Source organism: Nyctibius grandis, chromosome 1 (assembly GCF_013368605.1).
Source record: "Nyctibius grandis isolate bNycGra1 chromosome 1, bNycGra1.pri, whole genome shotgun sequence".
Classification (NCBI taxonomy): Eukaryota; Metazoa; Chordata; class Aves; order Nyctibiiformes; family Nyctibiidae; genus Nyctibius; species Nyctibius grandis.
In genome coordinates this window covers 90,599,632-90,624,306 of record NC_090658.1, presented here as the reverse complement: position 1 = coordinate 90,624,306, position 24,675 = coordinate 90,599,632, and the positions used below count along the sequence as shown (strand labels likewise).

Sequence of the window (24,675 nt, the reverse complement as noted above, 5' to 3'; positions counted from 1 at the left end):
AAATATTTCTGTGGAAGAAGATGTGAATTGCCTTCTCGAGTGGCTTGTTCTTTTTTTTTGGTTGACTAAGGATGTTAACAAACGCAGTAAATATTGAGTAGTTCATAGTAAATTCAGATGGTAATTCATACTAACTCATAGTAATTTTCCTCCTTACATAAGCCATGTGAGGATCCAGGTCTCAGGTGTATGTGCTGCTCTTCTAGAGAAGTGTCTGCAGGCCTTAGATGTCTGTGGATGGCTTCTGAGGGTATGAGGAACAGGGAAGTTAGAAAACCAAACCTGCTCCTTGTAGGTTTGCACCCTTGGGAAGTCTTTAGTTAAAAAAAACCCCTCCAAACTATATGAGTAGTTTTTGCAGTGATTCCCTGTTCCTTTTAATCAGCTAGTATTAACATGTATGTCTAATCTTGTGCTAGTTTTTCATCTTTCCTCATAGATGATGTGATGCTTTTCATTCGTTCCTTGAGTATTTGAGGCATCTTCTGTTTTTTGTCTGCTGTTCAGTTTATTATTCAATCATTGTGGTCACAAATCACAGGAAAAATGCCCCTTAAAAATTTGTCTTTCTTCTAGGTGTAAATGTTACAGATCATGACTTGACTTTTAGAAGTCTCTCAGAAGTCCTTCAGAATGACATTACTCCTTATATAGCCTTGCTGGAAGCCAAAGATTGCCCAGGTAAATACTGCAGTAGCTTTGCTTCTTCACCTGAATAAGCTGTCAATTAACTAGAAGGTCTAGCTTTTGCCCTCAAATGTAAGAATAGTGGGATGGAGGGATCTTGAAGACTTTCTGAAGATTTGCTTAATCCCATGTTTACATAGCAGTAATGCCTACTGTATTTGAAGAGGTATCCAATTCTGTTTAAAACAATAAAGATTGAAATACTATTTACCTGTAGCATAAATGTCAAGAGCGTGTTGCTTAGTGTATTGCGTGTCAATATTGTAGGTTGTCTTTCCTCTTGTTTAATTGGACATTGTATGTGTGCATTCCACTTTTTAAATGCTTGCAGTCACGTTATTACAGGGAGGGAATGGGTAGAATAAAATTTTGTCCCACTCTCCTTGCTCCTTTTTTAAGTAAAAAGATTGAAACAACTTATGGCAGCATCCCCAGATTTATGGATTGGCTGCCTTGTTTATTTTTAGGTCACTGTAACAGCATGTGGCTGGAGTTCAGGAAAGGTGCAGGGCAAACATCTTAACCTGAATTGTTGCTGTCTAGGCAAATTAATAGGATAATTTTTATTGCATTAACAATGTGCATATCATGAATACTTTCAAGCTTTCTGGAGCATGAGATGTGCATTCTGGAGAGAGGAGGAGAATAATTAGAAAAGTGAAAAATAATAAGTGATAACTTGGGGTAATTTTTTAGAGTATGAGTTGGAGAAGTGTTACTGAATAACCAAATGTCGTTACTGTGTGTCTAACAATGTGTTGTGAAGGCATAAAAAATCTGATGCAGAAGCTGATGGGGCAGCTGATGAACTGCTGTATAGATGTGGACTCATTGGAAGATGAGGACTACGTGCAGGTTTCCCAGAACAGAATACGTTGTTCAATGACTTCTCTTATCAATTGGTATGAGAGTGTAACAAAGGTATGATTTTTTTTTTTTGTATCAGCAGTTTATAAAAATGCCTGACCTTTAGAAGCTTTTAAAAAAGAAATTGAATAACTCAAATTTCTATGCAATAGTGAAAAAATGCCAAAGGTTAGCTTTTCATTTAATGCAAAGAAGTAACTGAGATTGAAGTGATTTGAATGTAAATCTGTAACGTGTATAACGTGGAGTTAGTGTCTGATGAGGTATGAATATCAGAATTCCGAAAAACAAGGAAAAAGTGCTATTTTATCATATGTTTAATTGGGAACTAGAAGCTTAAAATGCAGTCTGAGCTTCATGCCAGATGCTTTTCTCCCAGGAGTGCTGAGATGTTTTGCTTATTAAAACAAAACTTTTAAGAAAGAACAGCCATCTAGGGGAAAGGCACCGTATTAGTGCTAATGTGCCATTATGTCATCTGCAGCCCACGCTGCAGTGAGAAGATAACTTTCAAAATATTTTGAATCTTTGTATTTAATAAAGCTAATAATGAAGTTTTAAGTTTTGTTTGTGTCATGAATAAAAGTTAGAACTGATTTTATGATTACTTCATCAAAGCAGTGTGTTAGATAAAAGTTTAATGAGTACGTACTCTTTTTATTACTGGGTAAAGGTATAGGAAATGGGCTACGTTCATGTATGCAACTCAGATCTTCTCCCTCAGTCCCAACAGAATTTCACCAGTTCTGTCCCACAGAGCTAGTCGTGTCTTTGTTGGAATGTGGGGTTTTAAAGTTTGTTGATTCTTTGTACTTCCTGCTGTGCCAAACAGGAGGAATAAAAATTGCAATTCTAGCTGCTAATAATAAATGCAACTGTAGCAAAAAGTCAGTCATGTCACTTCAGAGCATTATAATATCATAGACGTGAATCAGTCTTTTTGTTTTCCTGTCTTCTGTTATTGATGCATAACAAATGGCTTTAAAGAAAACAGATTCTGAAACTCCAAGGAAAAAAAGAACCTCCTGTTCTAAACACTGGCAATCTCCTCCAGTTGTAGTTATATTCAAAGACATGGAAAGTTTCACCACAAAAGTACTTCAAGACTTCATAGTCATCAGCAGGTAATGTGACCTGAAGTTTAGTTCTTCCACTCCTTTACCCATTTTCAATTTGCAGCTGTTTTGAAGTGTAACAATGAGGCCAGTGGAGAGTTGGAATCAAATATTAACGCTGCTTCTTTGCAGCAGTCATTGACCAGAAACCTATTTGCTAGGTTTTGGGGATAAATCCTAAAGCTGACTTGGGACTCTGAACTAGAGTGCCTAAGGGCTGGGCTGACATATTGGGTGGCTGGTTTAATTCTTTACATAAGAGGATTTATTGGTATTAGTTGTTATAAAATTTGTGGTTGTGAAACTGATTTTTTAAGATGCCTAGATCTTTCTTCTGTAGACTTTTTAAATTGTTTTCAGAGTATATTTTTTGCATGACTACTGATGTAATGCTGCTTAAAGGTCACTAACTTACTAATAGGAGTATATAAAACTTACCCAGAGAATTTCTCAGTGTTGGCCAGGATCTGTAATGAGTAGCTGACTACTTCAGGTGCTCCTGTGCTTCTGTCCTTCCTTAACCTGTCTTCCTTAATGTCATCTCATGCATTCTGATCAAAAACCCATGCTGTTCTCCAAAAAGAGCATGTTACGCTTAGTCCACAGGTTGAAACTACAGTTGCAGCAGAATTGGGGCTGCAGTTGTACAATTAATTCAGCTGCAGCGTGCACACCTAACATTACCTCTATACAAGGCTGGGCAGTTTCACTTGCTGAGAGACCCACCATAAAAATATTTTTCTACTTCAGATCTGGAAGATGGGTTCTCTGGGGAGCATGTCAAGAAGTAAAATCAGAAATGCACAATTATCAGGAAATAATTAGATGTAAGGCAGGGGAAAATGAGGTTTTGATTGTTTTTTAAGTGTTATGTTGTATTTTGCTTTTTGTGGCAAGGATAAATACCTGATTATGAGCATGTGGAATGTCGATTAAGTGCAGTTCAGGTCTGTCAGTCTACTATTTGCAAATACACTTTTTTTCATAGACTGTCTCTTCAGAAAAAAAGGTTTAGAGGATTCAAATGATCTTATAACCAAAGATTGTCTTAATTAAAGTAATGTAGAAGATAGGTAAAATAGAAGCTTGGCAGAGGTGCATAACACTTTGGAAAAGATCTTTGGGATAGTTGTAGAAATTGGGTTTATTCTCTCCATTTCAGTCTTAAACATGTTGAATAATAAGGGTGAAGTGGGTAAATGTGAGAGGTTCTTCTGATCTGTTAATCACGATTCAGTTTCTCTCCGATTTTCTTTTACGTTATCAACAGTGGACAGTAATACATGAAACTTATTGGTTTTATGTTTACGTCTCTAGCAATGACTTTTGAAGAGTTAGAGAAATGAAATAATTGTGGGATAACAATTAAAACACAAAGGTCAAAAAGTTGCTGTGGTGAAAACAGAAGAAAGGAATAAATTCTCAATTTTAATCCGGAAGATATTTAAGATAGCAGAATTTGTATCTCCTTGAAACTAATAAAAAATGGAAAATAGTGATGAAATAATACTGAAAACACTGTATTTTGTATAATTTGTGTGCTGTTCACAGGGAATACAGCATTCAGTCCTGGTTATCAGTTCTCAAAGCATATACTAAAAAATTATCTGAAGAGGAAGACTGAATCTGGAGAAGTTAGAATTCTTTTTTTTTTAAGTATAATGGGAACATAGAACATTAGAGTGGTTTCATATTTATTTTAAATTTACTAAATGGTGTTAAACTTGTAAATTTTCTTGAGAGTGTTAGCTGTTTAATATATCTTCTTATGTTTTCTCTATTTCTTTGAAAAAAGAAATTCATATTACAAGATTCAGTTCTCTGAATATAACTTTTTGGGGAGCTAGGATCAGTACAATATTCTAACTGAAAAGATGCTTTTTATGCCACTTCCTGAAATTTGAATCCGAAAATGTATTTTTATTTGCTTTTCTACTTTACAACTTCAAATAGCTTCCTTTGTTTTTCATTTTACTCCACATCAAAACTCTTTTGGTTTACTGGCAACAAATCTTTTAGTTTACCGCTTTCTGCATCTAAGCTCAGTGCTGTAGTAGGAACATAATGCATTTGTTTCATGATTTTCTATAATGTAACTATTATGTTTTTTTTCTCCCTTCCCCCATAATCTAGTCAGCATATCCGTGAATTACCTCTAGTACTGATTTTTGGAATCGCTACATCTCCAATGATTATCCACAGCTTACTTCCTCACTCTGTTTCCTCTCTGCTGTGCATAGAGCTTTTCCAATCCCTTTCCTGTAAGGAGCACCTGTCTACTATAATTGACAAGGTAATTCCCTTTCTAAATAGAAGTGTGTGTGTATTCAAGCACAGTGTACATGTGTGGCCTTGTAAAAGTAGGTTTGCCCAAAGCTTTTGAAATGGAATCTGTTCCTGAGAGCTGTGAATTTTTGGTATTTCTACTCATAGTTGCAGAGTAGCTTAATACTGAGAGCTTCATGTTACGTTGAGACACACTCACACATCTGCTTTCATCTTTCAGTTGCATTGACATCTGTGCATGCATACTTGGGCAATTACATTTGACATTCCCACCTCTTCACTAAAGTAGTGCTTTGATTTGAGTTTTACTTTGTTCTAGAAAAAAAGATATCTTTAAACATAGAAAAATTCAGTTCAGCATGGCTTTTACTACCTGTCAAACATTAGCAGAGTTATCCAAATGGTCAAGCCATATAGACGCTGTGCCTGTGCGATTTTTGGTACACTGCTTTGTGCTGGATTTCCAAAACTGCTGTTACGCATGCTGAAAGTAGTGGTATCCCTGGTTGTTACAGCAATCTCTGTTCTGTTGTTAGTAATTTTAAAAATAAATACAAAAATAGAGTTAAGCAAAACTAACTTCAAATGTTGCGTATTAGTAAAAGGTACTTAGAAAAATGTGGCGAACTGATAAACTGAAAATCAATTTTTGCATGGATGGTTTAGTAGAAATACTGTTTTTAGAAGTTGGCAGTGTATTTAGTATCCCATTTAGTTGAATGCTAACAAATACTGAGAATTGTATCAAATTGTATATATAAATTTTGCTGAGTTGAATTCAGGAAAGAATTTCTGCTATGGCTGCTTTTCCTTTTTGTCTCCCTTAGCTGCTTCTGACAGCCCAGGTTCCCTTCAAGCTGGGTGACAAAGTTCTGCAGGTTCTCATCAACATATTCTTGTACCATGATTTTTCTGTCCAGAATTTTATCAAAGGATATCAGGTAGGCAGTGGTAACAACAACTCAAATTATGGTTGTGAAAACAAAGGGTAATTACTAGGCACGGAAAGATTTCTTAGGTCCTAATCTTGCTGGTACTGAATTGGATGAAAAAACGTCCTTTGGAAACAGTTTGGATCTGTGAACAGGTGGGTGTTTTAAAGTTAAAACTTTAACTGCTAAGGTTTTAAGGGAAAACTCATAGGACAGGTATGAAGAAACAGTAAAAGCTTACTCTGCCACAAAAACCCCCCTATATTTAGAGGTTACATTTAAAAGGATAACCTACCTTAGTGGGTAGAAAGACCTGTATTTTGCAATAGATTAACTTGCAGCTTCTAACACTCATGGCAGAACTCTCCAGCTCTGATGCTTTGTACCAGGCCCTTGTACTCTGATTTGTCATGGTGTGAGTAGGCTACAGCAGTGTTTCTTCCCCGCTTGAACTCCTCTGGCACAGTTTCTGGATGCACACGTCTTACCTTTTCAGGGAAATGGGAGCTGTAGGGTCACTTACTTTGTGCCTCAGAGTAGGTGGTACTTGTGCTCCAAGCAGCTGTGTAGCAATGTGTGAGTTACATTTACCCTCCCAGCAGACAAAGTGGAAGACTTCAAGATTTCCAAAAATGGTCTATACAGAGCATGATAATTATATCTTTATTGGCTTATATAAGTCTTCGTATCTAGATGTATTTCTGTGTCTGCCTCTTTGTAGCTTTTGTGGATTGTGGACAAGAGTTCTCTGAAGAATTTGTAGTCCCTGTAGTCTGTTCTAATGCAGGACTGTGAAATTGTTTGTTTCTTGCCTGGTTCCATTAGTAAAACATGCTTTTCTAATGTCATATACGTTTAGAGTGTCTCAGATTCTTTGACATGTGAGATTCAGTGATTACATGTGGCCAGGAGAAATATGCTGGCTGTAGTACCTCTTCCTGCAGACAGACCTATGTGGGCTTTCATAGGTTGCAACTCCTCTTATTTGAAAGAATCACCAGGATTTACTGATTCCCTGTTGGCCTGATACGAAAATAGAAGTCCTAGCCCTGACAGCGTATGGCTGTGTGCTTGTGCACTAAAAGTATTCAAGGATGAAACAATTTCAGATCAGATTTCCTAAGTGATAGATACAAGGGATCACCATCCTCTCATTATGCCTAGGAGTGATGTTAACTTTTCTGACAGGAGGTGTCTTTCCCCTTTGACAGTTATTTATGTTTTAAAAGTTTTTAGTGAGGTAGTCTGTTTGATTGGGGGGTTGTTTTGTTTTTAATAATAGATAGGGCATGTAGTGATAGGATGAGGGGTAACAGTTTTAAACTGAAAGAGGGTAGATTTCTGTTCGATATTAGGAAGAAATTCTTTACTGTGAGGGTGGTGAGACACTAGAACAGGTTGCCCAGAGAAGTTGTGGATGCCCCCTCCCTGGAAGTGTTTAAGGCCAGGGGCTTTGAGCCTGTATGGGGCTTTGAGCAGCCTGGTCTAGTGGAAAGCTGTCCCTGCCGTGGCAGGGGGTTTGGAACTAGATGATCTTTAAGGTCCCTTCCAACAAAAACCTTTCTATGATTCTATGTCATGAGTATATGCTACTATTCTGCAAAGCTGTGATGCTACAAATATTCAGTGCAGCTGAAATTGGTGATAAAAGTGCATTTGTACATATGCATAGTAAGAGCTTAGCAGTATATTTTTGTGCACATGAAACAGAAATTAGGATGTGATAAGTTTGCTTGTGTACAGTAGTTCCTTTCCATATCTTTAAATACACTGTTACTTGTGAGCATTGGAGCTGAATATGTAACCTAAAGAATGCAGTAATTCACATAAGTGAATGGAAATATTTGACAAGCTATAGTTATCATTATGTAAGAGGGGGGGAAAGATGAGGTGCCTAATATGAATACTGCATACAGCAAAAAAGGTAATTATGTGACTGTATTTAAAACTGAATAATCATTGTCCTGTAGTGACTTACGGAATATTTATGAACGGTAATGAGTTTTTTTAAAGGAATACCATTACTACCATTGTAGTATATGCACTGTAGTAATAAGAAGCATTATTTTATTAACATCACTGGTTCTTGCTTTGTTTTTCAGTTCTGTATTGTGGAGCACTTCTGTTCCCAGCCTCTTAGTGTACTGTGTTGCCAACTGGTAGATGCTAAGAAGAGAGTAAATTCTTTATCACATGACCAGTGTGAAAACATTCGAAGACTGCCCTCTTTTAGAAGGTAAAAGGGGAAATAAATTTTTGGACAATCTTTTATTTAGTCAGCTTTAAAAAAGATGAAAGGAATCTGTAAATGTAGCTCTGTGAAAACTGTAGATCACTTGTGTGTATGATTCTATAGCAAAGGTAAATTCATCAAAAGGAGGACAGTTCTAAATAATTTCAGGAAGCCTTAATCTTCTGGTCTAGAGAGTACAGCTTCTGTGATTTGTAATCACTTGAACTTTTTTTTTCCCCCCCATCTTGTTCTTAATACAGAAACAAGCTATTACAATAAATAACCATACATCACTTTTGAATTTAAGATGACTTGGAGCATAATCTGTAATGTTTTGGAGTGATCTTTCAACTTGCTGGATTTGACTGTCCCTTTTTGAATCTTTCCAAAGAAATCCTTATAGCAGCATAAACTTTTTGAATTTTTTAACCCTATAATGTTTAATCATACTTTACATTATAATTTTTATGTTCTTGTTCTTTCTTACCATCAGGTATGTGGAAAGTCAAGTATCAGAGAAACAGATTGCACTGCTGACAGCAGACGACTTCTTAAAGGTAGAATTTTAAGAATGTCTTTGGAGAGCAAAAATTACTTTCCCACTGTATTAGTTTGGGGAGCATAATAAAGTACAAGACTAAGATGTATGGTTCCGTATAATATCTTTCATACAGTACATACTGTGCTTCACGTCCAGTAATGGAGAATTAGGATCAGCACAACTTTTCTTACATCAACTTTTACCTATGTCTAGAAATATAACTGCTTAAAAAGAAAGCTACAAGGTTTATTTATGGCCTGGTCTTTTAATGCTTACTCAGACTGGAAAGTCAGTGAAGTGTTTGAAGAATGAATAAGTAATCTTGGAGGTTATTTCATAAGCTCTTAATCCTCCATACCCTCTGTGTAGTTTCTGATTGAACTCAGTAGGGCAGTCTGGGTCCCGAGGCACACATTCACACTAGATGTCATACAGGATTAAAACTTCAATATATGTTACATGTTTACCTGAAGGTTTGTCCAGTCATTAAAGTCAGACTACTACTATTGTGAGCCCTTTAGGAATTCACCAACAAAGATCTGTTGGTTATTTTCACTAGCTGAACCACTCCCAGTAGAAGCACTGCTCAGGGTGAAGGGTTTCTCCTAACTCTTCATCTCAAGTATAGCTAACCTGTCAGGCAAATGGTACTAGTAGAGATAAAGCAATTAATTTATCCTAGCAGAGCTTCCTGGTCTGTAAGGACTTTTCAAGTGTAAAGAGCAATGGAAGGGCTGGGAGAGAGGTTGGTAGCAGGCAAGTTTGTAAGTGCAGTGCAATTACAGTAGTCAAGGCAAGACATGATTTATACATGATTTTATGATCCGTAGTCTTCAGTGGCAAAAATAGCTTAAGCTGCTGCTGTTCCCATGCTGTTTATTTACACCTCAGCAAATGTACCAGCACAACTGCTTGTGTGGCAGTGCAATGAATATAAACAGAGAAACAATCCAATTAAAGTAACCTGACCAAAAAAAAGACAAGACATGGGAAATTTTTTGTTGTTTTTTTTTCTGCAGAATGATTTCCCCAACGCAGTTTACTCCGCGGGTGTGTAAATGCTTCGCTTGAAACAATAGGAGGGAAGGAGTGGAAATGAGCAGCTGAGACTCTTTTTCTTTGTTTAAAGACTATGTAATGGGTTGCTACTTTGAAAGTTGAATACTCATCAAGTTTTAAACTTTATATGTTTAATAATATACCCCTTATTTCACAAGCCTCGTCCTGTAAGTTTGGGAAGGAGACTAGAATTCTTGTGCTTATGTGCATATGATGCTTCTGACAAATTTTGATTTGAAGACACTTGTTATAATCTCTACAATAGGGGTAGGACTATTGCTGCATTGCCAAGCTGGCAGTGTAGTCTACTTGGGGAGAAAAGACGCTACTGCTGCATTAATGAGGTGTCATACTAATCTACAGTATCATTCCAAACTTTGGAAACACTTTCAAACTCATTATGATACTACTTCATATAAATTTACTGTTCGTGTTCAGGACCAGGTAAACTTGCTGTTCAAGCTTAGCACCTAAACCTGCAGTATCCTTTGTCAGCTGCAATTTATATTCCATGGTGTTACCACTTTTCATAGTAACTATGGGAAGAGTTCCACCTATTCAGAACAATCAGTTTTAAAAGCAATTTTACATTCTAATTACTTACAACTCTGAAAGTTTTCGTGGCAAATTTAATTTGAAATGACATAAATGTTATGATCTATAGTTATGGAAATAACATTGCACAGTCTTCTAATAATGTTTTCAGACTCTTCTAAAACAGAATATGCCTTTTCACTCCGTTATTTGGCAAAATACATAGTTCTACTGCATTGCGATTTATGTATATTAACTACATCAGTCTTGAGCTGCGAAACAAGATGAGGGAAATACAGATGCTATAATGCCCTAGGTTTGGGGGAATAAGATTGATGCAGCAGCATGTAAGAGAACTTGTTTTTTTCTTCTCATCTTTTTTTGTGATGGGGATAATTTTTTTTTTTTAGTGATCCCGCTTAGAATTAAAATACAGACTTATGAGTGTCTACTCTAAGGTCTTGGAAGTCATTTAAACAATTGTTATATCAGTGACCCTTAAATTTTAATAGATAAAAAGTCTATGGGGAGAAATGTCTTTAATATTTTTAATCATCTTGAACTTTTTTAACATCAGAAAGCTCTCTGCAGCACTGAGTGTCTGTTACTTTCAGTCTTTGCAGGATGATACTTAACCTTTCCACATCAGTACTTCTTTATATTGCTTGCAGATAAGGTTTTGCTTTTTTTTTCTAATCTTTGATACCACTTGTTTCAGTCTACCTTTAGAGAACTTCAGTGGCTTGTTTTATGTTTCCACTTGGAACAGTTTGCTCAGAGTTGAGCAAAATGGCAGTAAAATATGTAGAGAATCCTGTGTTTTTTTCCTCTTTATCTTTGGCTGAAGATAGGTGAGAGAAGATCATCTGATTCACAAACTTAAATGTATTGAGCCCAAAGTACTTTAATACAGCTACCAGAAATTTTGAGTGTGGTTTTCCAGAAGTGTTACATGTGCTTCCATGGGATCATGTGATCATGAGATGCCATCCAGTAAATTCAGTAGCAGCAGTTAATTTCTTTTTCCTAATACATGTTTGGTTTTTTTTTCAGTTCTCAATCTATGAATAAACAGAAGTCAAATTAAGAGCACATAGGAGCAGCAACTGCATATTACTTTATTTTCTGTGAACTGGTCTTTTTGCTTATACCTAACTGATAAAAACAGTGGCCACCCACAATTTAAGAAATAAACTTTTAAATGCATTTGTAATATAAAAATGCAAATAAGGATTTCAGTAAAAGTAGCTATATAATTTCTCATTGCCTATTAAAGGTATAGTGTATTGTCTCGTTTTTGTGAGATGACATACCAAATCTAAAGGCTAAATGTAGCTGAAAATGGTAAAACAATTCTCCAGTGAGACAGAAGAAGAAAGTAAAGTAACAATATGCCATGTGATTGCAAAGAACTGTTGAAATACAGCTTTTTGCATAGTGGTCTTAATTTAACACTGGTGATTTAAATCATAGCACACCACAATGTCAAAACTTCAGTGTCATTTTAAATACTTTATAAGAGTTTTAAATGAATGTCAGAATGACTTATAAAACAATTAATTTTGTCACTGTAGGAAATAACTCAGAAGTTGCTGGAGGACTTGCATGTTTACCATGAAAATTATGTTTCAGTTCTGAGGTGTCTTCATGTTTTCACATCTTCTCTTCCAAAGTATCCTTTGGGCAAGCAGGTGATGTACTGTTATTCCATTTTAGTGAAACACGTTTTTTTTGTTTCGAAGTATGACATCTGAATAAGTATTCATTCTTTCTCTTTGTTTGCTATTCTGCTGCTTTCCCCCCTGCTTCTTAAAATGGAGACAGATGCTTTCTTGCTCTGGGCAGAGGGCAACAGCATGTGATTTCTTTAGTGGTGTGGATGGTACCTTGTCCGTCAACAGGAGGAGTTTCCAAGAGGAGGCAGATGCACAGATCAGCAAAAGAGTCTGCACAGCTACTTTCCCACACCTGGGATTATCTGTATGCACTGCAGACAATGTATACTTATCTACCCCCTTTTAGCTCACTAGTCAAATAAAGATGAAGAGACTGAGTTTGAACAACCTTCTGTACAGAATAAAATGATAGTAAGGGAACAGTGATAATTGCTCTTAATAGCCGTATTGCTCTAATGTCATTAAATCCACCTTCTCATCCTAAGCAGTTTCGCCTTCCAGCAGAAGAACAATATATTCTGTGCACGTCCACTTGTCTGTTGGTTCTCAATGTATTCCACACTGTTATTAGATCTGTCCCTAACTACAAAATCAGCATGAACTGTCCCAGTATTTGAGTAATTTAGCTGGGGCATTTGATTGGAGTTCCTCTCTATTCTCTGCAGTTACCTTCATCTGAATGTTAGTTGTTTGGAATGTGGCGCAGAGCAACACATAGACACCAGCAGCACTAGGAGTTTAGTTCAGTAAGATACTAAATGCTCTCATTTCTTTTGCAATCATTCTGCACTTCTGGGAAACAAGCTCCAAAGGAATTATGTATTACTTTGAAAAGCTTGTTGTAAGAGTTCCACATTGCTTTGTTTGTAAAACACTTTATCCTTTCTTCACCTTCTGCATAACAGATCAGGGAGCTCCACTGTGCGTGTTTGGAAAACCGAGTGTGGGAGACAGAGGAGTATGAGTCATCTCTTCAGCTAGCAAGGTGACTTTTTTTTTCCATTTTGTTTTAATACCACTGTACACATGGAGAATATCATTCATCTGTTATTCTGGAATTTAAAGCTGAGGATATTACCTGCTCGCAGCTAGTTGTAGGATTGTTTGCAAGTATAATTGACTGCTGTTTTTAATTTTGTCTTTCTGCTGTTTTCCGTGAAACTCAACCAGGTTCTAATATCTCTTACGACCTGAGTAATTATGCTGGAACCACTGAGATTACTGTGTGTGAATGAGAACATCAGTTGGGCTTTGTCTTTCAAAGCATGATTGTATTAGATATTATCAACCAAATTACTAGTTTTAGTTGGCCTAAATTTTAATCTGTTGTGAAAATTAGAATCTGTTCCAAATGAGTAGCTGAGGCCTTTCTTATATTTTTTCACTGCTTTCCCCCTGCCTCCTTTGCCTGACAGTTTGTACAGGGACTGAGTTAATTTTTTGTGTTACTGTGAGTTTAGGACTGCAGGAGAGCCTATGCTTGTGTTGTCTGTCTGTTTAAAATCAAAAAGTCATCTAAGCCAATTTTCTTAATAGAAAATCCTTCAATTGCAATGTTGCAGCTACAGACTTTTAAATGTGCTTTATAATGGCAAGTGGCTGTTTCCTGATAGCTGCGTTCATTCAAATAATACATTGGTTATATCATGCAGGAGCTGATGCAACACCGTTACCATAACTGCCTCTTCAAGAGCCGCTGAGCTTGTGAGGTTTGGTGTGTCTGACAGTAAAATTGAATACAAAAATTATGCCATCGGTGGGTGGAGGATAACTTTTTTGGCTCATATAGACAAGGAAACATACTCTTCAAACTGTACCTTTGCCATACTGAGTGGTTCTTGCACATCGCCACTGCACTATGTTCTTTACTCTCATCCCTTTGAAACAGTTACATACTTGATTTGTCATTTCTAGTGTCTTTCCTTAATCCTTCTCTGACTTGCCTGGATCTTGACAGCACTCAATCACCTATCAGTCCTTGCCCACATTTTGCTTTTCTGTACTGGCTGTTCTGGAGTCTCTAATAACTAACTCTTGGCCATTTTTTTCCTCTCCTTTTTTTCCTCCTGTGTTTAATTTGTTTTCTTCCACTCTGAATTCATCTGCCTCTTCTATCTCAAAGTTGATGCTGCCATCAGATTCTGGCTTGCTCCACCTTTATTCTTACCTGTTCATCTCTCCTGTTTTTCCTCTGGTCCTGGCTCCCACTGTCGGAGCTTCTGATAGAAATACAGTGATCACGGTCATTCCTTTCATAGATGATTATTTTTTTTAATCCAGGAATTCTGTCATTTTTCTAACAAAACTCTTCAACACGATGCCTTCAAATACTTGCGATTTTAGCTGTGTTTATTATTTTTTCAGCTTTTAACTTTAACTCCCTTTTCCATTTTACCCATACTTCCTCTTGTCTCTGCTTTTTCTGCATAGAATCTTGCTGCTATTTTTTAGAAGAAAATTATAAAATGTGATCTTTCCCCCTCTGCTGACAATCTTCTTTTTTCCCCCCTTTGTTCAGGTATGGAAGTAATTCACTCTTCCTTAGTATCTCTGCCTTCCCAGGGCCACATCACCTGTTGATATCCTTATGTTCACCTTTTTCCATCCCTCATTCTTCTTTTCCATGTTTTTCTGGAGTCCATATTTTTTCCTTGTATTTATAAAGTAAAAAATAGAGAACCTTTTGATCAGCTTATTTCTCAATTTGTAACAAAGTCTCTCTTCTGCCCTTCATGAATTATGTCTGAATGTGGGGTTTTCAGTTGTTCCATTGAGGTCCTTTTGTGGTTGCGTGCTTGTTTCCCTACTTCAGCCTTTCCTTGGGCTGGCTTTTATCCCGTCTGCTAAAAGTGCTCTCCCCAAAGGTGGTGTTTCAGGTGATGTAACTTTAGCAATCTAGACAATAATTATTCTACTTTAATCTAATTGTCTACAGTCTAAAAAAGTATCATGGGGCAAAAGAGGAAGAGTGTGTGAGCTTTGGTTCACGTTGGATTAATCCAGTCAGAAGAGAGAGAAGATTAAGAGATGCGGGAGAGTGTCTCATTGATTCGTTATGATGAGCTAACTGGCTGGGACATCTGGTCAAGCTTTTAGGTGGCTTTGAGAACTGTCCGACCTATTGTCTTCTGTCTAGATACTGTACTCTGTTTTTGTCTGCTAATCATTGATGTCATTCGTCACATACTGCTTATCACAGTCCTGCCCTTCTGTGACTGTTGTCATTTTGTTGTTGACCAATCTCTGTTACCACTTCTTCAGATGATTCCCAACTTCAGCATTCAGAAGGAGTTTCTATGGACTTCATCTTAGCTTTCTTTCTTCTCTTTTCACTCGTCTCTGAATAATCAGAGACTATGTTTGGATGATCTGAGATCCTCCTTTCTGCTTTAAGCCTGTCTTCTAACTGAATTAAAATCTTAACCCCACTCTCTGATACCTGGCATACCTTGCAGTAATCTCAAGCCCAAAATGTTGAAAAGGATCCTTTACTGTTTCCAGATATGATAACAATCCTCTTGCCTGTTCTTTGGGCCCTGTAATCCCATTGTTGTCATAAATAAGTTTTTCTAGAACTTGCAGCTTCTTTTTGAATAATATTACTAAAATAAATTTGTTCTTTCCCATTCAGTGATCTCCAAACCAAATCTGGCTATCCTCTCTCCATCTCAGGTGTTTAATTATTGCAGTGTTTCATCTGGCCTGGAAGAAGGCTATCTTGTTATCCGTTATGTTCTACAAGATAATTTCAGAATGTTTTACAGCCTTTTGTGTGGTCAGGGTCACCCTTTCTGTTGTTAACTCCTGATGCTTTTCTGTACAAAGCAAGTGTATCTGAAGGCAACACCTGACTTGCAAAAATCCATAACCCTGAATCAGATAAACTGAAGTTTCAAATTCTAGCCTTTATAAGCATTTGGCATCAACTGCCAGTTAGAAACTACAGCTCAAATTACAGTTGCCCCTCCAGACATCCATAAAGCTTCTCCAGCCTCTTCTAAATTCTTCCTTAATTTTCTCTTATTCAATGTTTAGGTAGCTGATATGGAGACCCACTGCCTGACACATTGATCACTGTCATTTCATTCTTTTGTCATGCTCCCTTTTTTGGGTATCTGTGTTTTTTTGTGTCTTCTAAAATCCTTAAACTATTAGCACCTTTATTTTGTGTTTTTATATTAGCACCTTTGTTTTCTATAAGACAAAGCAAAAGCACAAGAATAGGCTGGGAGGGGCTCCTAGTAACAGCAGCTATTACAAATGTGTGATTGTTTCAGAACCAGAGTGTTTAGCAATGGGAACCTCTCACACTACATCAAAAAAAGTTACATGTCTGTGTAATGGTACTGGCTTGATGCAGTGACTGTAATTCTGGATTTCATTTATGGATATTTGCAGAGACTTGCTTTGTTATCTTTTAAACAAAGATTCTGAGACTAAGTAGTGCTTGGTGACATTTATAAAATGCCCTAATACATAACTAAAAGTAAGTAAATGCTAGGCTGGGGGTTGGGCTAGATGATCTCAAGAGGTCCCAGCCTAAATGATTCTGGGATTCTAGTGGTGGTCAGGTTTATAGCAATTAAATACAGAAAACAGCAATTTGGATTTTGTTTGAGAATCATTCTGAATCACAGAGAGTAATGGATTTTGTGGATGTGCGAATATATACTAATCTGATTTTTTTATCATTTCATTTACTGTTCTTGGGAATGAGTTATGAACCCTGCCATACTTTTATATTTTAATCGCACTCACAGTTTCAAAAATTATAACTCTGTATCCAGCAAGTGTTTTTAGGTAGAATACCAGAAAAGCTTTCATTGTCAGTTCTGCAGGAGAATGTGAAGGACATCTGTCCAAGTTGATTTGTTTCTTTCTGTTAATGACAGCAAGGAAAAAAATTGGCTTTAGTGGAAGACTGAATGCTTGAAATCTTGGAGGTTTTTTCTTTTAGAAGGAGTTTTTCAAATTATTTTTTAGCTTTTTTTTCAACTAAGAACATTGAAAGCTGTTTCATCATTCTGCATTTCAACTTCAGCCAACAATTGTGTCTTTTAGGATGTTGAATAAGTCTGATTTGGTAACCATGGTTCAACAGTGTGTGGAAATTTTTGTGTCATCTTCTGGGAAGGAGTTTGATAAGACAGTAGAGAAGTTGAAGGAGTTCTTGACCCAGTTTCAGAAACTAGAAGGTGGGTGTGTACCATCATACATTCCATTGCAGATTATATGAAGCTGTTTTATAATCTGACCAAGGGGTATAATTTTCCCTGGTGATATCCTGTCATTGTATCAAACCAGCAGATTTTTCAGGATTGTTTCTTTAAATACATGCACAAAATTAGGAAACGTTTGTATTCTTTATTGGTATGTGTTTCATACTTTCTATAATACGGAAGAGTGATGTAAGATAAGAAATTGGACAGATCAGCAAACATTACTCACTAAATCTGTCATACGTATATTTTGAGCATTTTACCAGATGTAGCAATCATTAAAAACATTTAACAAATAAAACCAGATATTGAAAGATAAATAGGAGCAGACTTACTTATGACATGGTATTTAATCCAAATGTATGTAAAGTTCTTTCACCTGCACCTTCAGTTAAATTCGTGTAAGAGCTAGGACACCAGGCATCAGTTGTCAGGGCTCTGCTGATATGCTGTAACTTGTCAGGCCCATATATTTGACTGTTCATGGTAGAGGAAGTATTTGAAAGTTTAGTAAGGCAAATGAATAGCAACCTTCTGTCTTTCAGGGGCAGGTTAACAGAAACTGCTGTATTCCTTCTGAAATAGGGATATGGCATATTCCAGCATTCTTCTGGAATAGGAATTTCGTTGCTTCCCCTGATCTACAGAGAAGTGCTCCCCTATGATTCCGTTTTGAAGATAAAGTGGTTATCATCTGTTCTGTTTTACGCATATTGAATTAAGTTCATTATCAGTGTGGTTGCTACCCAGCATTTGGACAAGTAGGCAATGAGCCACCAAATGCAGTCTTATATTAATTAAAGTAGTCATGTAATGCTCTACAGTTAACTGAAGCTTGTTTAGAAGAATTGGCTATTGCCTGTACCATGCATTTTTGAATAGATGTAGTAATAGGAGGGCTGGGGTATAGGAAATAGGTGATCACTTTGAAAAAACTATATATGTCACTGAAGATACCTACATTGAAGAATCTGAACTAAGATGGAAAACCTAAAGGTTCATCTAGTTTGGGAGAAAAGAATTGATGCAAAAGGTATCAAACTACCAAAAGTAGTTGGATTTTTACCTTGAGGGAATAAAAAAGAACAACTCTGGGAAATCAGGGACCTGCAGAACTATAAAACAAAAAAGGCAGTATTTATTTTCAGTTAGGATTTGAAGACCTTTTTAAAGCAGAGAAGGTCTAATGAATCCATGAATGATCTTAGTTTGTTTTCAAAGCGGATTTAGCTATAATGAAGAAGTGAGAAGGGGAAGTTAAGATAAACTTTACATGAATAGGTTGCTGAGTTAGGTGACTTCTTGTATGTTTCTGTGACTGTGTTGATCTTTAGCAGTTTTTGGAAGTCTGCCAAAAACATTAGGTACCCAGGTCTCCCACAGAGCCCTTAGAATGAAAGGATAGTCCAAATTTGTTGGTGTTTTGTTTTTTTTTTTTTAAAACAAGGACAAGTCCATCTTTCTGAGTGCCTAATGAACTGGAAAAAATAAAATCATGAAGCCTGAGGAAACAAAATATCCTTATGTTCAGTCTATTTTGAGCCAAAGGATTTGATAAAAAATATCTCAAGATATATCGGTGTAGTAGTGGAGAGAGGAAGTTCTCTGTTTTGAAGTCTTCAACACAAATACAAATCTCCACAGAGCACTGGAAAGTACCAACTCATTCTATGTAGGTCACCAAAAAGCTTTTATATATCATGATTGTCACTGCTGATTGGAGCTTTACCTGTGATCTGTAGGTGGAGTCTCCATAAGTAAGGCAAAAAAATCATTACCTTTTGTTTTGATGTTGATTATCCCTCATCCTGGCATTGATTGTGCTTTGGGAGTTTTTGCTTCTTTGTTTTTACCTAAAAATTACTAATTATTGGTGCAATTGATTAATAAACTACATGGCTATGAAAACAAGATTTTGTTATAAATTAAGATGAGAATAAAATAGGACAGTGAAATACCTTAGCACGCTTTTGGTTTGCTGCTGTGGTTGCAGTTTCTGGATTAAGTAGGGAGAACTCATTTCTTGGTGTTTTTTTCACACGAGAAGGAAAAAATATGCAGTGTGTGGCTTTTTGAACACTCCTAAAGCATCACTAGTATCTAGTACTAATCTGTCCAATTTACAAATGTTGACAGTATGACCTTAGGATGACCTAAGCAGAATTCAAGGGATGTGCAAGGCTTGTGCTGGATCTTTGCTCAGGGCTGAATTGCTTTGGTTACTTAATTACTGTTGGTTAAACTGCACTGCAGACTCCTTTTTTAACATCTTTCACAAGGTGCAAGACTCAAAAGCTGCCTGTGTTTGGGTCTATGTGAAGAAGTAACAGAACGCTTCTCAGATTGCTTGGGTTAGGGGGCTTATATAGGTAGTCAGGAAAAGTTTACCCCACATATCAAACATTAGTTTTGTTCTAGTAGCAGAAGCTTTCCAAGAACAAGATGTGTCCGTATCGTCACAAAAGGAGCTCCAGAAGAAGACAGACCTTTATCATCTTCAGAAGGTTAGGCCTGCGTAGGCTTTACTGACTAGTTCCTTAACTGAGACTTTTAAGATGTAATTGTCCATGGTTAGTTCTTCCCAGCTTGCTGGAGCTCTGAGTAAAGGTTGTGTATAAGTAACTCTTCTTAAAAATGAATGAATCAGTACCAGCTATGTCTATCAGGCCCACCTGACGTATAGAAAATTATAGAAAATATCTGTCATAAACTAGGATTTTAAAATGCAAATTAGGGGTTTTCTTTTTTAATTCGTAAATTACACATTCTGCCTAACACATATTTCTTTGAATTTCCCAAACTCCTACCATTTTGAGAACTGAATACACTGGCCTAAATAAAAATAACTGCACGATTACACTTTCAAACATCATCAGTGAAGACATGCCAGCAAAAATTAATTATACATGTTAAACATATAGACTGTGTTCTCCAGAGAATAACTACCTCCCATGTAGTTTTATGCACCACTTTTTTTTAAAGACACTGTTGGAGTTGAAGGAATCAAGGCGGTCTAAGAAACTGACAAAGTTTGAAATGCTTCGTTTTGAAGTTGTTGACTATATAGACAGTCTTGTAAGGTGAGCTTTCCTGTTTTATATTCCTGCATTAGTTTGCACAATAAGTTGCAACAGAAATTTTGCTAACATGTTAATCTTGTCAAAGTTGTGTCTTGGTCCCTGCCGTATGAAGCACAGGTTTTTTTACTTTCCTATTCTTTCTTTGATGAGGGGTCTAAAAATAATTATTAAAAAAAAAATAAATCTCTCTTCCATGGATCGGTAGAAGGAATTGGCACATGAATTGACCAACTTATTTTGGCTACAGAAAAAAAGTTGAGGGGAGGACTAGGTATATGTAGCAAAATAAAGTCAAGAGTTTTTACCCTAATCTTTGCTGATCTGTTCTACTTATGAAACTGTATAGATGTCAAGTGTGATATGTCAAGTGTCAATCTGTTTTGGGAACTGTTTCGGTGAGCAAGGCATAGCAGATAGGGTTTTGGAACCAGCTCTGTAGCAGAAAATGTGAGAGGCTGGGGGTGGGGGAAGAGATGAAGGCACTTGTTAATTATAGAGCCTTGGAGGGGGAGGCAGAGAAGCTAACAGAAGTATGACTGTGCCAGGAAAAAAAGCTTCAAATATGAAGACAAAGATGAGCAGAGACTCATCAGGAGGCCTCAAGATGGATAAGCAAGATCTGTGGAGTAGAGTACATGACTGGTGTTAGCACTTCAGCTGCTGCCCTTATTCATGAATTTGTCGGTGGCCCAGCTAGAGTTCTATGCTAAACCCATTACATGTAGAGTTGATAATAACTGCCTTCCGTGCTTAAAAGTTGATTTCAACATTGTTCATCTCGTGTTTTCAGAGATTTGTCAGTATTGGTGGGAAACATACATTGTTGTAGTCTCTGACTGCAGTAGACCTCTGTTGTGTCCCTAAAGGTAAAGGTTATATCTCCCTCCCCTCCTTCCCCCATGCCTCATGTTGCTTTTTCAGAAATTACCTTGTTCCTGCAGACCACAAGACTCTGCATGAGATAGTGTATTTCAACACAGCCAGTGTTCTCCGTGAGCACTTGAATGCTGCCCCAAGGACTGCACTTCATACAGCTTTAAATAACCCATACTGCTACCTGAAGGTAAGAAACAGATGAGTTGGTTGTGGTGCTGGAGTAGTTCCTGAAGGCTGCACGTGATGATGACCTGTAAGGCTTAGTTTTGCTGTTTCATGAAGCTTGGCACACATTCAGCTGTTTTGCAGAGAACCAGCAAGTTAGTGCTGATAAGCATCTGGGGACTTTGCAAAGAGCTAGGGAGTCTATCTGGCTGAAAAGAAGCAGCTAATTATGGGAAGAGTTTTATATGGGGAACTCATTTTCCAAAGTCTGTTCTAGTCATGATCTTTTCTTTCTCCTGCAGATGTAGCAGAAAAGTCATTTTGTCCTCCATTACAAATGGGATGACCATCCATGGGGAAAAATACAGTGTCTGTGGCTCTTTCCAGAGACTTTCTTTACAGGGCTGGTGCTTAGACCTCACTGTGTAGATTTGCGATAAGGTGGAGGTTCTGTTCAGGCAGAGTGATGTCATTAACAATAGCTTAAATACAGCATATTTACAGGAGTCTTTGGTTTTGTTTCTTACATTTATTTTTTTTATGTGTTGTGTATTGACATCCTATCTTTTCTGAAAGCATTGTCAATTGATTCTAATTAGTGAACCCTGCCCTTTTCTAGAGAAGAAAAGCAGCCCTTTTCCACTTCTTTCATAAATAAAATTCACAGGATGACTGAAAGAAGGAATAGAGCAGGATTTGGAAAAGGAGTGAACATATAATTTCTTATTGTCCTTGATTATAGATGCTACTTAGAGTTATCCTCATGCCCTAACATTTGCCTTAAAATTGTGATTACAGTTTGAAGAAAACATTGGTTGTAGCTGTGTCTGAGTGATTCTATGTACTTGAGTTCAAAGCCAACACTTATCAGGAACCACACTTGATAAAGATCAGTCTTTGAAATCTACAGCCGGATTCGTATTGGGTTTGTTGGCACTGTGCCTCTATTTGAATGAGAGTTGTCAGCTTTGCTGTGTGCAGGAGTTATTTCTAAACACCACTTAAAGAGCTTATTTGTGAAAATAGTAGCTAGCAAGTGGGGCTACTTGCCCTAATATGCCCTAATAGAGACCTAATATGAACCTCAGTAATTTATATTTTTAGAAAACCTGTAAAAATATAGATTGGGGAGAGCTAGCAGAATCTAGCTGCTGATGTGTGTTAATAAGTATTCTCTTTGATGAGTTGACAGGATTTAAAGCCCTCTGTCATCCTGCCTTTGTTCTTTGACATACTTGAGCATATTTCCGATGTTTTCCAAGTAGATTGTGAAGGTTTGGCATAGTTTTCTAACAGCAGCAGTGTTGGCTGAGGACCCTTGCTTAGCATTTAATCCATGTGAGTTCAAAGAAGAAATATGTTTTCTTAACTGTATACATGACTTTTCATGGCTTGTACTTTCCTGGGCCATGATCAGAGCAAAGTTCTCTAGAGCTGTTTCCTTCCAGAAGGCTAGGACAGAAGAGGATCTGCTTCAGTGGAGTACCAGAAAGTGATTAATATGTGGATGCATTTCTTAGAAGAATCTAATCCAGTTATTTATTTAGCAAAAACATGAACCTAAGGATCATACTTATCCTGGTGGGGGGCGGAGGGAACACAAAAACCCACAAAAAAAAACCCACCACAAAAAAAGTGTAATTCTGTTTTCACTGATCCTTGAATATTCAACAAGTTGTAACTTGGAATACCAGCAAGGCACTGCTTAGTATTGTGTCAGCACAAGGAAATCTCGTCTTAGATCTTCTTGGGGTTTAGATGGTCATGCAAGTTTTGTTCTTCACCTTGGGTAAGGAGGGTGATTTTTCACATTGATCTCAAGCAATGAGCCCTGTTACCCATGAAGATACTTCGATTGCTATGAAATGAAAACCCACAAGTTGCAATTAAGCTCCTGTATCAGGGAAAGGGGGATACTAGCATTTGGGCCTTGGGAAAGATTAGTAACATTGATTCCAGAGCAAGGTATGTATGAGTCTGTCCTCTAGCTGGCCTCTGGGAGCAGGGTCAAGCCAGAGAAACCCCTCATCAACAGTGTTCTGGGTTGTTCCCACTCCCATGCTCTTCTCTTTCTGAAACAGCACCTCTGTGCTGTATAGGTGGTTTCACAACTGGCTGCTTGTTCTAGGGCAGCTTCCTGCTTGTCAGTTGATAGTTATTTCCTCTCAGGGACAATGCGTGTGCTGCTGCCTCAGGAAGCTGAGGTTTCCCTGCATGCAGCTGCAGCTCCCTCCTATGCTGTAAAGACTTGGCCTAGTTATCACAAGTGAGGCTGATTTGTTTCAGGTGCTGGCAGAGACCCTGCAGTGCCCATCAGGAATATCTTTTCCTGGATCATTCTCAGCACTTTCATGTGGTCCAGGTAGATATTAACTTCTGCAGATGAACCTGTTCCAGGAGAGTGTAGTTGCTCTAGAAGTTGCATCCGCTCTTGGTTGTGATAACGTTCTGGCCTTAAGCTTAGAAAATCAGTGCAAAGTGTCCAGCAATGCCAGGGCTGGTGCATGGGTGAGTGGTAGGAAGCCACAGAGTTTAGGAGAAGTAGTAGAGGGGGAAAAGAGGAAAGGGTTGTAGGATTGTCCCTCTGGGCAGTGGTGAGCCACTAGGTCAGCCAGAAGGTGTAACTTCACCTGTGCCAGTTCGTAGCACAGTAATATTTGAAACTATACGCTTCTGAATTATAATCTAGTAAATTCACGTCTGGATTGTAACATTTTGAGGGTTTAGCCATGTTACTCTGAATTTATCTGGAGACCACCTGGACTGGACTGAACTGACAGACATTAACCTAATGTCTGCAGCTTTTGTGTTCCTTGTACAGAATAAATAAACTTGAGTTAGACTTTCTAGAAGTTGTGAAGCGTCTGCTAAGTGCTAGAGTCCAAACTGAATCTGAGTCTCACAAATTGCAGGGAATGAGATCTATGAAAGGTAAGATAGAGATTCTTGAGCAAAGTCACGTTCTTTGCCCAACCTTCTTTCTTATCGTGACAAGCATTTATTTATGAGGATATCCTTCCTAGACTTCCCAAAAGTAACTGGCAGATTTTACTAGCATATAAAAGCATTTTAGCAAAAATTTCTACCAACTGAAAGGAATGATCAGTGGTTGTTTTCATGTTAAGAGAGCTGCCTTCTTAGAGTGCAGGAAACTGAAAAAAAAAATTACGAACTGATATGAAATTATGTAAATTTTTGCAGCTCTACAAATCCTTTTGCTTTTGGCTCAAGTGGCTTTTTTTCTTCTCAGGTAAATGGTTCAGTGCTGATGACCTGAATTTCCTGACATATAGAATAGTTTGTGAGAAATCAGACTTTTGTCTTTATAGGGGCTGAGTTTCAAGCCAGAGAGAAATTGTTACATTTGAGATAGATAAAACTCTGAGATGAGCGAAGCAGTTTTGC

The 24,675-nt window shown here is 37.4% G+C and overlaps 1 protein-coding gene across 3 annotated transcripts in view; it reads left to right on the top strand.

The window, feature by feature from the left end:
* Positions 1 to 24,675, top strand: part of ORC3 (origin recognition complex subunit 3) — a 39,791-nt gene that overhangs the window by 11,955 nt on the left and 3,161 nt on the right. For 2 of the 3 annotated variants that reach the window (XM_068409528.1, XM_068409518.1), the window contains exons 5-17: positions 577 to 681; positions 1,454 to 1,608; positions 2,542 to 2,678; positions 4,803 to 4,962; positions 5,783 to 5,896; positions 7,990 to 8,123; positions 8,614 to 8,677; positions 11,829 to 11,945; positions 12,836 to 12,915; positions 16,992 to 17,125; positions 19,568 to 19,653; positions 20,132 to 20,229; positions 21,151 to 21,292. In XM_068409528.1, the coding sequence (XP_068265629.1) occupies positions 577 to 681; positions 1,454 to 1,608; positions 2,542 to 2,678; positions 4,803 to 4,962; positions 5,783 to 5,896; positions 7,990 to 8,123; positions 8,614 to 8,677; positions 11,829 to 11,945; positions 12,836 to 12,915; positions 16,992 to 17,125; positions 19,568 to 19,653; positions 20,132 to 20,229; positions 21,151 to 21,292 (1,526 nt within the window). The remainder of the gene's footprint in view (positions 1 to 576; positions 682 to 1,453; positions 1,609 to 2,541; positions 2,679 to 4,802; positions 4,963 to 5,782; positions 5,897 to 7,989; positions 8,124 to 8,613; positions 8,678 to 11,828; positions 11,946 to 12,835; positions 12,916 to 16,991; positions 17,126 to 19,567; positions 19,654 to 20,131; positions 20,230 to 21,150; positions 21,293 to 24,675) is intronic. The other variant, XM_068409524.1, reaches the window with a different exon arrangement.